We start from the raw sequence: 12,046 nt of genomic DNA, 5'->3' as shown, positions 1-12,046 counted from the left end.
GGGGCACCTGTTAATGATAATGGTAAAAGTTCATTTTTTTTTGTAGTAAACCATAGTAAGATCGTACAAAATTAAAGCATGCATTACTAATTACAAAAGTTTATAACGCATACTTTAAGTTAAATAGGTAAAAATGAGCATAAAATCTCAGACAAAAATTTAAAGTATGTTTTAAATGAACATCAATAAATTTTAGAATGATAGAGCTAGTTTTTTTAATGCCTTTATTTTAAAATATTTCTCTCAGACAGTTAAAAACAAAAAAATAAGAAAAAATAGCTTCAAATAGACTAACAGCTCGTAAAGTAACAAGTATAAATGCACCATATATTGAAATTTAAGCATAAAACTAATTCTATGTGTATTTTCGGAATATATATAAGTATGTATGTTTATTTATTAGCACATTTTCATATTTATGCTAATTTATACATAAATATTTTTTAAAAATATTTTAATTTCGAGTGGGAGCACATGCCCCCATGTGCCCCTGAGTGGATCCGTCCCTGCTGGCAGGGATGTAGGTCCCAGGAGCTGGACCCGAGGGGGTCACAGGAGCCCTGCTGCTGGCAGGAATGTAGGTGTCAGGAGCTGGAGCCGAGGGGGTCACAGGACCCCTTTGCAGAGACCGTAAAGGCAAACTCTCTTCTTCATCCATTGCTGCTTCAAGTGGTTTGAATATGGTTGGAAGAAAAAGTACGACTAAAATGGCTAAGGCAACGTTTCTAGTTCTCATCTTTGTTATAATTTGAAAGAGCAAAGAGTTGGTAGAATTGTGAAGAATTTCATTGAGGGAGTTGGGGTATTTATAGGGCTTCTTTCAGACTGATCCTATGTGGGTGGACAACGCCTCAATTGGTCTTATCCACGAATTTTAGAAGAAATCTGTAGTCCATTAAATCTTGTCCATCAATTCTTTCCAAAAATAATCTTCAAGCGCATTTAATGTGCTCTCTTTCGTGGGCGCCTTAGCTCTCCCCTCCTTTCTCTCTTTCGTACGTCCTCTCTCCCCCTCTCTCTCCTTCTTTTATTTTGATAAATATTAATATGTTTTTATAAAATTTATATATTAATTCAAAATCTATTCGCACATATCTATCAAATGAGATCAATATTGAATGTAAAATTCTAAAAATCTATTTTTTTTTGGTTATGTTGGACACTTTTAATTTCTATCTAAATTCAGAGTTAACATTGTCAAATTCACTATTAATACTAGTGTTGAATTAGCAATTTACAAAGTAGAATTCACAATTAACAATGTTACTTTCTGTCGAATTCACAAGTAACAGTGAAAATTCACTATTAACAGTACTTAATAGTAACAATTAACTATGTAAAATTCACAATTAACAGTATTAATTTCTGTTTAAATTCAAAATTAATAAATTATCTTCTTGTTTAAACCAATTAGATTTAAACCTATGAATATATAAATCTAATTCGACTTTTTTTTATTACACCACTTGTCGCACTTAGGAGGCTTCTCACAAAAACTTTTTTTTGAACAGCGAATAGTTTTATTAATCTTTGAAGGATGACAAAAACTAAAAAGGCAAAGAAAAAGGTAACAAGTGCCTATCCGAAATTCAAACTCTTGATTGACAAGATGCTAATTAACCAAGGAGAGCAAACTCTAAGACAAAAGCCCAACATTTAAAAGGCCACTAATTAAGCCCCCTGCAATACTATATATAGAAAATATGTGGAAACTTTATATACATTTCAAAATCAATTGGCAATGAGTGAAGAGGTCTCATATGTTATTAAGTGATCACCCATTTTATTCCCAAGCAATGTGGGATTCATTTCCTCAACATCCCCCCTCACGTGCAGCCGCGTTTGAGGTCTGTTACGTGTGGCCATAACAAAAATTTATAAGGATACATAGTCTCCCACAACATAGGGGTAATCTCCGTACTCTCGTCCTCCATACCACTCCTAACCCTTAATTTTTGCCCTGATTCTTCCCGTTCACACTACAAGAAAAATTACCTTGGGTGACGAATGAAAATCGTCACAAATTGTATGTTTTTCGTCACAAATAATATAGGTGACGAAAAAAATTTGTCGGCTAAAGATTGTCGAGGATTCCTACCTGGTGACGAAATCTATTTTTCGTCACCTATAGTGTCTTTTGATGACGAAATATTTCGTCACCAAAAAATGAATAATTGGTGACGAAATTTTTTTCCTCGCTTATTGTGCTATTTGACGACGAAAAAATTCGTCACCAATGGGTCACACAAGTGATGAAAATTTTCGTCACCAATATAAGTAATTGGTGACGAATTTTTTCGTTGCAAAAGACGTTTTCATATGAGAAAAAAATCCTTTTTTCTTGCTCCTGTTGGGTTTTGAATCCGAGTCCCTTGAATTTTTCGCACAAGCTCCGACCAACTGCACCACATACACTTTTCAATAAATATTTGAAATATCTAATATATAACATATATGTTTAACATGAAAATGTATTTCGAATGTAATTTTGAACCTTTAAACAATAAAATTAACAATTTTGATAAACATGAAAGTTGTAGGCAATTGAGTTATTGTTCAAACCCAATTTGAATTATCTCAATCGGAGTTTTTAGTAAAGAGTTATGTCCGAAATATATTTAGTGACAAAGCACAATTCATAAATTTCATCACGAAAGGTACCCATTTGACGACAAAATATATTTTTCGTCGCTGAAAGCGTTAAAATAGTGACGAAATTATTTTTCGTCACCGAAGTTAAGCATTTGGTGACGAAAAAAATATTTCGTTACTAAATTGGTCTCATTTGGCGACGAAATATATTTTTGTCACCAAATGATTATCTTTGGTGACGAAAAATAATTTCGTCACAATTTTTAAGCTTTTGGCGATGAAAAATGTATTTCGTCGGCAAATGGATACTTTTGGTGACGAAAATATTTTTTTCGTCGCTAAACAGGTATAATTAGTGATGAAATTATTTCGTCACAGAAGTTGTAAAAATAGTGACGAATTTATTTTTTCGTCGACAAATATACTCATTTAGTGACGAAATTAAATTTCGTTGCCACTTTATCGTCACCAATGTTCATTTTTCTTGTAGTGTCATTTCATAGGCCTCGTAGATAACATTTGAAATACACAATTATCGATACAATGTAATTTGCTCTTGAATCTTGATTCATTGAATACAAAAGAAAAGTGACATGCAACTACAATACAGCAAGAAACAAAGACTTGGGAAATCCATTTGCTCTTTCTTTTGTCTTCCCTTATCAACATAACCAATCCAAAACACAAGCTAGAAGCATATCTTCTTGCCCTGTCCATGTTCTACGTATACATCAGATAGAGCTCTATGTATTTATACACTCAACAAATAGATGTATAATGAATGGGGTGAAATTCTAAAGCCTACAATTTTGACTTGCACCAGTCTTATTCTAGTCAATAATCACAGTTGAATTTTCTGACTTTTCTAAGGTAAAATGCATCTGTTTGCAACATTGGTTTTTGATGGGTTTTGTGAATACAATTAATTGGATGCCACGCCAAATCGAACCGTGTGTTGCGGGTACGCCGGAGGGGGCGGCGGCAACGGCATCGCCTGACCGGCGAAGCCTTTCTGGCCGAGGGTGCTGCTGGAAGGGATGAAGGTCCCGGGATCTGGATGCGAGGGGTCCACAGGGGAATGATCCAGAGACTGTAAAAGCGAACTCTCTCTCTTCATCAACTCCTCTTCTTCTTCATCCAAGATTCTTGCTGCTTCATGTGGTTTGCATATGGTTAGAAGGAAAAGTACGGCTAAACTGGCCAAGGCAACGTTTCTGGTTCTCATCTTTGTTATAGTAGTACTAATTTGAAAGAGCAAATTAAGAGGTGGTAGAATTGTGAAGGATTACAATTTGAAAGAGCAAATTAAGAGGTGGTAGCTAGAATTGTGAAGGATTACAGTTTGAAAGAGCTAAGGGCTATTTATATGCAACTAATTGAAAATTCTCTGTTTTGAAGGAACCGTTTAACGTGGTAATCCGGCGGCTAATAAAGGTTTTTAGAAAATTCAATGGGTCGTTAAACAAGTCTGAATTTTTAATTTAGTTTTGAAACATTCAATTTTCAACCTCTGTAAACACGTACGTAACATGAGCTGGAGACTGAAAATGGAACCATCTCTCTCTCTCTCTCTCTCTCCTTGTGGGTGTGCGTGGACGAACAGCTACCATTTTCACAATGAAAAGTGGAGTAGGTTAAATGCTTTGGCAGGTTTAACTTTCCGTTCCAATTTCGAACCACTGATTCTTAAATACTATGGATGAAAATTAGCACCGATTCTTCATTTGGACCACGAGCATGAGAATTTCGTAGAGCTTTGTAAAGCTGATTTGATTTGATTTGGGTCGCGCTTCGCTAATGACTTAGGGTTCGCTCTGCCCGGATAGGTCGCAAGGGCCCGGGGGTAGCGGCCCAAAACCTTGATAGAGGTATTACAGTAATTTGTGATGTAAATTATCGTTTAGTACGTGCTGAACGCAACAGCTAATGTGACTTTTACCTTCTCTGTTCGAATTACATAGTGGAGCTGTTGTGAGCTGTGAATGTACTCAACTACACAGTTAGGAACCACGTAAATATCTCTGTTTCTACTTTTTTGTTTTCTATTCTTGATTCTTCTCCGCGCTGTGTGTTTATTGATTTGGTCGTTTTCTCAACGAAATCTCTTCTTTTTTTTTTTCAACTTTTCGTTTCCTACCATTTGTAATCTTGATACACAGTCCTTAATTTGATTGGATTCTCAAAGTCATCCCATTCCAATGACTTGGAATTCTTCTCCCAAATGTTAAACACCCCTGTTGATTAGGCAAAAAAAAAAAGAGACTTTTACCAAGGTTTTTCACAGGTTCAAAGGAGCTCTATAACTATGAGTTTGAGTCTTGTTTAACAAAGTTGAATTCTTGCTCAGTGTGTATCTATCTGCCTTATCTTTTGGGCCTTTGAATACTTCAAGCACGCCTAGGTCGGTGGGTTCGTGCCTGCTAAGGTTTTACGCGACAGTCCAACGAATGAAAGGAATTCAATTCCTCGGATATGACTCTCAGTCTCCGGTAGGCCATGCAATGAAATTAATATAAGACCATTTTACCTAAAGTTCGGATTTGGGGATTCTGTATTGCAGGCATGACACGATAATTTTACCTAAAGTTCGGTTTGATACCTTAATAAATTTCAAAAAATATGTTCAAACTTGACTTGTCATTTGAAAAAAATCTCATACGAGCTTCAATTGAGGCAAACTCGAGTAGTAACATTTTACTGTATCACTCCATGAGGCAAAATACTGGGTTGCTAAAGATTGACTTAGAAACTAAATGGGCTTAAAAAATGTATCCAGATTTGATTTCTGTACTATTTGAGTCAATCTCAAACAAGCTTGGTTCTTTATACCATACACATAAATACTAGAAGCATCGCGTTTGATACATTTCATGCACGGAATTACTCGGGTGATTGATACATTTCAGCCCGTACTTTCTGCATAAACAAGCTTTGACTATGATTTGAGTTTCTCAAACGAGCTTTGATTGATACTCCTTTCCTTTGAGCTTAAAAGATGTTTTCGGACTTCATTATTTGATGTATGGAAGTTCTTGACCAGCTCTACGAAATTTTTTGCAAGGACTAACAGAAATCAACCCATAAAAGTATGAACTTACAATTTATACTTATTTCCAGTTGTCTGCAACACATGTATAGAAGTAAAAACCAATACATGACTCGAAAACAATTGTCTGCATCAAGCTATACACGGACGTATACAAACAGGGTAATAGAAGAAACGAAGTTACCGATGAACAAAGAACATATTCAGGTAAAAATGACAGCAATACACGCACCAGTGAAATCATATTGAGTCTACAGTCGGATGGTGCACATAACTGCAGTTTTGAAATCCAAATGGTGATTGAGAGGCGGCTTTGTGATCAAGGATCTCCATGTCCTGTTCCTGGGATTATATATCTGTATGAACAGTGATGCTGCCTTCTTGTTCTGCCGTGGTCTTCTGGCCTCTGTTAAATACACTGCATGTACAAGGTTCATCAAATACAACTCCCCATCCAATGAGACGAAACCGACTGATGAATCATCAAGGGCTTTTCTTGGTACACTTGTCTCCTTCCACCAACGGTTCGAATCCATGTGGAACCTGCGATATAGTACAAAGATCATGGAAATAGGATCTCCAAACAGCCAAGAAATCTGCTGTACAAAATGAGCTCATGCATACAAGACTTGAAGGTGTGATAGCGATAGAGAGGGAAATAGAAACTATAACTTGGTGCGTGTTACACTTGCATAGAAGAAGATAAAACGCTTTAGGAACACTGAATTTCCATCACAACTCTGGTTTCACAGAACAGGTTATGAATATCAGCACACCATACACGTAGCAGAACGTAGATGACTAATGAACTATGATAACCCTTGGTGTTGTATGTGAAATCTTCATGTTTTAATATTCATGCGTATAAACATATATCCAAAATTCTAAGAACTGGTTTACACAACAGTAAGTTATGAAGTACTTCAAAAAAGTAACACAGAGCTCAAAACAGGTTCGAAAAATATACAACTTTCCCAAAGCATCAAGTAACTGTGCAAGAATAATATCAGATGCACTAGATGGTTGGAAAATCCACACTAGGGTGGTTGACATGTTGAACTACGTCAAGTTCAAACCGAAAAGGTGAATTGGTATGCATAGGAAGAAAAGATCCCAGATGGCCATATAACTCCACTTTCTGACACAAAATTGATCCAAAGTGACATAACTCGGATGAGCAACTACCTATTTCACACCCTTCAATGTTGTCGAGTTTTTCCAAATGCCATATGTAAGTGAAGAAATTCAGAATGATGATATCTCATCTCCAGCTGGGATTCATTTAATTGGTCGAGAGGATATTAACCATAATGCGATCAGTTAATGGTTGCAGACTTGCAGTCATTAAGTGGAGTAGCACAACAGAAAGGGGAGTTTAACCACTGCAAGTGGATTTGCAATGATCAAGTCATAGTCTCATTGGCGCACTCAATTTTGTATCTCTTCTGTAGTTGTGTGTCTTGATTCTATAGTTAATTGGTTACCCAAATAAAGGGCATTGATCTCTTTTGTGAACCATAGAACAATCAAGGTACAGTCTCTCAAGTCTCATGTCAGTTTTCTCGAGTAATTAGATACCTAGAATAATGAAATTTTATACCATATCCATAACTCTATTTTTCCTTTAATGACTCAGACAAAAGCCATGGCATTTGTTTTCTAAGTCAAACATAATCAACATTTCTACAAAGCAATGGGAGTAATCTGAATCTAACCACATCTACAACATACATGCACAAAAATTCATAGCGCGATATGTATGCTTTACTCTGATTCCTCATTTCAGATCAATGGAAGTTGATGTCTTACATAGCCCAATAAGAGGGTATCTTTGCAATGAAGAACTACTCACAAAGGCAAACAAGATGCTAACTAAGCTAGAGAATCACTTAATCCAAGGTTTACCCGAAGATACCACTTTCAATTTTTTTTGAAGAGGACGACAATAATACAAAGCATGAATAGCCCAGATTCCAGAACTTTAGAAATTACCTGAAGATATCACCCCCATCAAGCATGAAAATGCCAGGAACATCCCAATCCTCATCCTCAACCACAACAATTTTCCCAAGCCTCCTCCTCTCTCCTTCCCCCCACATATCCCCAATCTCCCTCCACTTCCCACCATTACTCAATTCCATCACCACACCATCCCTATAATACTCATCCACGGGAAACACCCCCGAGACCGTTCTCGACTCCCCATACCCTCCCATCACCCAAAACTCCCTCTCCTCTCCACTCCCCACCAAAAACCCCACACACCCTGCACGAAACCTCGGTAACCCGTCCAACGCCACCCACTCATCTTTTCCAACATCATACATCTCCACTGAACTCATCCTGCTCCCTGCCGCCCCAAACATAGTGTGCCGGGACCCACCCCCGGCCACAACAATCCTATTCAAATCCGTCATCGCCGCGCTCGCAAAGCTCCCACGGGGAGAAAGCATAGGCGACAACCGATCCCACGAGGACGTAACGAAGCTGAATCGAAAGGCGGAGGACGAGGGGGAAGGCCGGTCGATGGGGAACGAGCGGGTGTCGAAGAGGGACCCACCCAGAACAAAGAGATCAGGGGGAATCGAAAGGGAGGTGAAATTGCAGAGGCCGTACACGTGGGGGTTACAGGGCATGGGCGGGATCGGGCACCAGGATAGAGTTTTCGGGTCGAAGAGGTAAGGGGGGGTGATTGTAGGGTCTTGAGGGAAGATGCAGAGGAGGTGGGAGAGGAGAGAGAGAGGGAGGTGTTTCTGGCGGAGAGAGAGTAGGGTTTTCTTCGCGGAGAAGAAGATGCGCCATGATTTGCAAGTCGGTTTGAGGCGGGAGTGGTGGGGGTAAGGGACGAAGGCGAGGATTAGGGCGGAGAGGTCGTTCGGGAGGCCTGGGATTAGGGTTAGGGTTTGGGCTGGTTGGGTTCTCTGTTGTGGTTGTTCCTCGCTCGAAAATGAAGAAGAACACGGCGGAGACATCTGAATCAAAATCAACTGTACACACACACAATTCCCTCTATGCTTTTCATCTTCTAATACATGAATCGAATTCCTCTATCCATATGCATCCTATCAAAAAATCACCATTGATGATCAAGAAATCTTACTGTGCAGTGCTGCGATAGAATTTCTCCACTGATTCCCGATTGAATTTGCGATACCTTCTGTCTCTCTGCGCTACCATGAAGCATAAATTGACATATCAAATCAATTCCCAATCCACTCTCACTCTCTCTCTCTCTCTCTCTCTCTCTCTCTATATATATATGTATGTGATTCGATTCAGTAGAAGTGCTTTACAGATTGCTGTCTGTTGTGGCGGTTTCTTCCTTGGCAAGATTCTGTACGACTTTTCCAGGAAAGTTTGAGAGAGGATAGAAAAGAAAGGAAAGAAAGTTAACGCTCCTTTTTGCTGTCGAGTAGACAGGTGGGTTACCCCTGTAATCTCGTATATTTAGAAAAGTTAGATTTTATGTTTACGTCAATCTATAACGGGTTGCTATGTTAATTAAGTGTTGGTTGAACCTCGTGGCCTAATTATGTTATTTCTAAACTTGTTTTTCGTTTAATTTTTGTGGACAAATCTAAAGACTTTGTGCAACACGGGGTTTTAAATTGGATGATGATCAAGACCACGTCGGACGCTGGCGGCTAACTAAAGTGCATCCCGAACGGCACGAAATGGTCGCCTATTATACTGCTCACTAACTCTACCGGGAGTACCTATTATTCGTCGGAAGTCCGGCGCGCCCTTACTATATTGATAGCGGATGCATTGAAGAGAATATCTAGGTTCTCTACCATAATATAGAAATGCATTTACAGACAGTAATTGAATATCTGTGTTCTCGATCCCTATCCATAACTTAGAAATGCATTAAAACGGGAGTAATATGGAATCCAATCAAGTTGTGATTTGCAATTGGAAAATAAGAAAAAAGGAAAAGTAAATGTAAAATTGAACGAAAATAAAGCCCATTTATGCTCTCTCTCTCTCTCTAAGAAAATTAAGTTAATTTCAAAGAGAATTAATTTTAAAAAGAAAGCGTGGTTTGATATTTAAATTACATAATTGCAATTAAATAAAGTAGCACGCCATCCATAAAAATTGCCTTACGCTGAATATATATCTATATATATGGGAATTGCTGCATTCCTTTTTCCCATTATGGTCTCAAATTGCTTTCTCACTTTAAGCAAATCGAACTATTTGAGCTCAGTTGTTTCCTCCATCCACCACTCCAATTTAAAATACCTTTTGAATCCCATCATGACTATACTGAGAAAACCAAATATCTGACTTAATCGAACACGTTTGAAGTTCGCCTGATTAGAACAACTTGTTTTAGATATACTCGGTTAAAGTTTACTACTATTTGAGATCGATCAACTTCATCAATGTCTTTTCTGAGACGAACTCCAAAAATTAGATACCGAAGGTTGAACATGTTTCCACCATCGATTAATCGTCAAAATTTTCATGCCCAACATAAAACAAGATGACCAACACCAAAGGAGCAAAAAACTCTCTCTCTGATTCTGATCCTTGGTCGGCCATATATATACAGAAATGATATAAGTACTGACCGAGGGGAGAGAAATTGTACCGATGGTCGCCGGCGGGCCGTCTCCGGCCACCGGACGGCCGATCCAAGCCGTCCAAAAATTCTAAAAAAAAAAACTGATGGGGCCTAAGCGAGAATCAACGGCATCCGAGGTGTGTAGGGTGCTTGATCTGAGCACCCATTTTTCGTGTAAAAAACCCGATGGGGCCTATGCGAGAATCAACGGCATCCGAGGTGTGTAGGGTGCTTAATCTGAGCACCATTTTTTCGTGTATATACACATGTATACGTATATACTCGAAAAAAGGGTGCTCGAATCAAGCACCCTATACAACTCGGATTTCGTTGATTCTCACGTAGGCCCCATCGGTTTTTTTTTAATAGAATTTTTGGACGGCTCGGATCAGCCGTCCGGTGGCCGGAGATGACCCGCCGGCGGTCGTCGGTACGATTTCTCCCCCCTGTTGGTACATATAGCATCGCTCATATATATATATAGTTGCTATTGATGAATATCGGACGTTCGAAATGACTTGATCATGATGGAAAATTAAACCGGATTTTTGATCGATACATATGCATTCTCCCTCAAAATGCCTCACGAAAAAAATCGAAAAGTTGAATAATGGTAGGGATGTGAATTAAAATCATACCAGTAGAAGCAGGGCATTGGAGATTGTATGATGTAGTATGTCTCTGCGCCTGGTTGATGGGTTCTATTTTAAATTCTTGCACCTTCAATTGATCATCCGAGTGATGGCACCACAGCTATCTACTTCTTTCATCAAAGAAAACGGACTTCAAGCAGGGCAGCATATAGGACGTCTAAGATGGATTCGGGTTTGTTTATTTAGACACTTAATTTTGGAGTGACTCGAATTTATGTGTTACAATTTCTTTGCGTGTTTTCCATGTCACACACACACATACACACACACACACACACATATATATATATATTTTTTTTTTCTTGAACTTTATATCTGGTCCATTGAACTTGATATCTAGTTGATGGCTTCTATTTTCTTGCACCTTCAAATTCAGAGCCACCTTTGATTGTGAGTTAGAGTCTAAGGTGCGGCCGCTTTAAACTATAACCTTTCCTATTTTGATACCCTTTATAATAGTCCGGCAACAAGAGCTAGCCCCATTTTTAATTTTGACTTTACACTCCCTAAAAGTTAGGAACCGGCCTCAACTCATGTGAGGAGTGATGGCACCACAGCTTATTCTTTCATCAAAGAAAAAGGACTAGAAACAGGGCAACTTTAAGGACAAAACCTTAAGATGGATGGGTGATTACTTGTTCTTTGGAATGGTATCCTCTTCACTATCCCGGATAGTCCACATTTTTTCTCACTATGCAACATATTATTACCAGTAAAAGTGTTCTTGTGAGATCCACACTTGTGAGACACCTCCAGCAACTGTTTCAGACAGTTACTGGAGAGTATCTATTTCCTTGTTCTTTAGGTCAAAACCTTAAAATTTATTGGATTCTGGTTTGTTTCTTTGAGTGTTTTCCATCATTCCATGTTACACACACACACATATATAAAACTTGATATCTGGTCCAGTGGATTGACTAATTAAGATTATTACTTCCGTCGCTCACCACAGGAATTCAATCACAATCAAACTCTGTATAAACTGACGCTAACACATGAATGTTATCAATACATGACTGGTACTATGTATTTCGCATGTTTGTCTTAAACTGGTTGATCGTAAGTTAATTGCTTTCAATTGCAAATTAGAGGTTGTTAATCCAATTAGTTGGGTGTCTGTTTGTACTTTTGCTTCAACAAAAAGTAATACTGTAATTCGAAGGGGTCAAACGTTCTCATGTG

The 12,046-nt window shown here is 38.3% G+C and overlaps 1 protein-coding gene across 1 annotated transcript; it reads right to left on the bottom strand.

Annotated features, from left to right (window-relative positions):
• Nucleotides 1–5,665: 5,665 nt before the first annotated feature.
• LOC131321717 (F-box/kelch-repeat protein OR23) lies at nucleotides 5,666–9,051 on the bottom strand. The gene is made up of 2 exons (XM_058352620.1): nucleotides 7,631–9,051; nucleotides 5,666–6,181 (listed from the first exon to the last, which is right to left on the bottom strand). Exons 1-2 carry the CDS (start codon nucleotides 8,608–8,610, stop codon nucleotides 5,890–5,892), a joined length of 1,272 nt encoding a protein of 423 aa, XP_058208603.1. The 5' UTR covers nucleotides 8,611–9,051; the 3' UTR covers nucleotides 5,666–5,889.
• Nucleotides 9,052–12,046: the final 2,995 nt, after the last annotated feature.

This window comes from Rhododendron vialii, chromosome 1a (genome assembly GCF_030253575.1).
Source record: "Rhododendron vialii isolate Sample 1 chromosome 1a, ASM3025357v1".
Classification (NCBI taxonomy): Eukaryota; Viridiplantae; Streptophyta; class Magnoliopsida; order Ericales; family Ericaceae; genus Rhododendron; species Rhododendron vialii.
The sequence above is the reverse complement of the archived record's forward strand: the minus strand, read 5'-3'. Positions and strand labels throughout refer to the sequence as shown.

What these genes read in the sequence shown, in the direction of transcription:
- LOC131321717 (XM_058352620.1), bottom strand. Translation starts at nt 8,610, where the DNA reads ATGTCTCCGCCGTGTTCTTCTTCATTTTCGAGCGAGGAACAACCACAA. An exon ending in GATGGGGGTGATATCTTCAG is followed by an intron (nt 6,182 to 7,630) that starts GTAATTTCTAAA and finishes ACTATATCGCAG; the next exon opens with GTTCCACATGGATTCGAACC.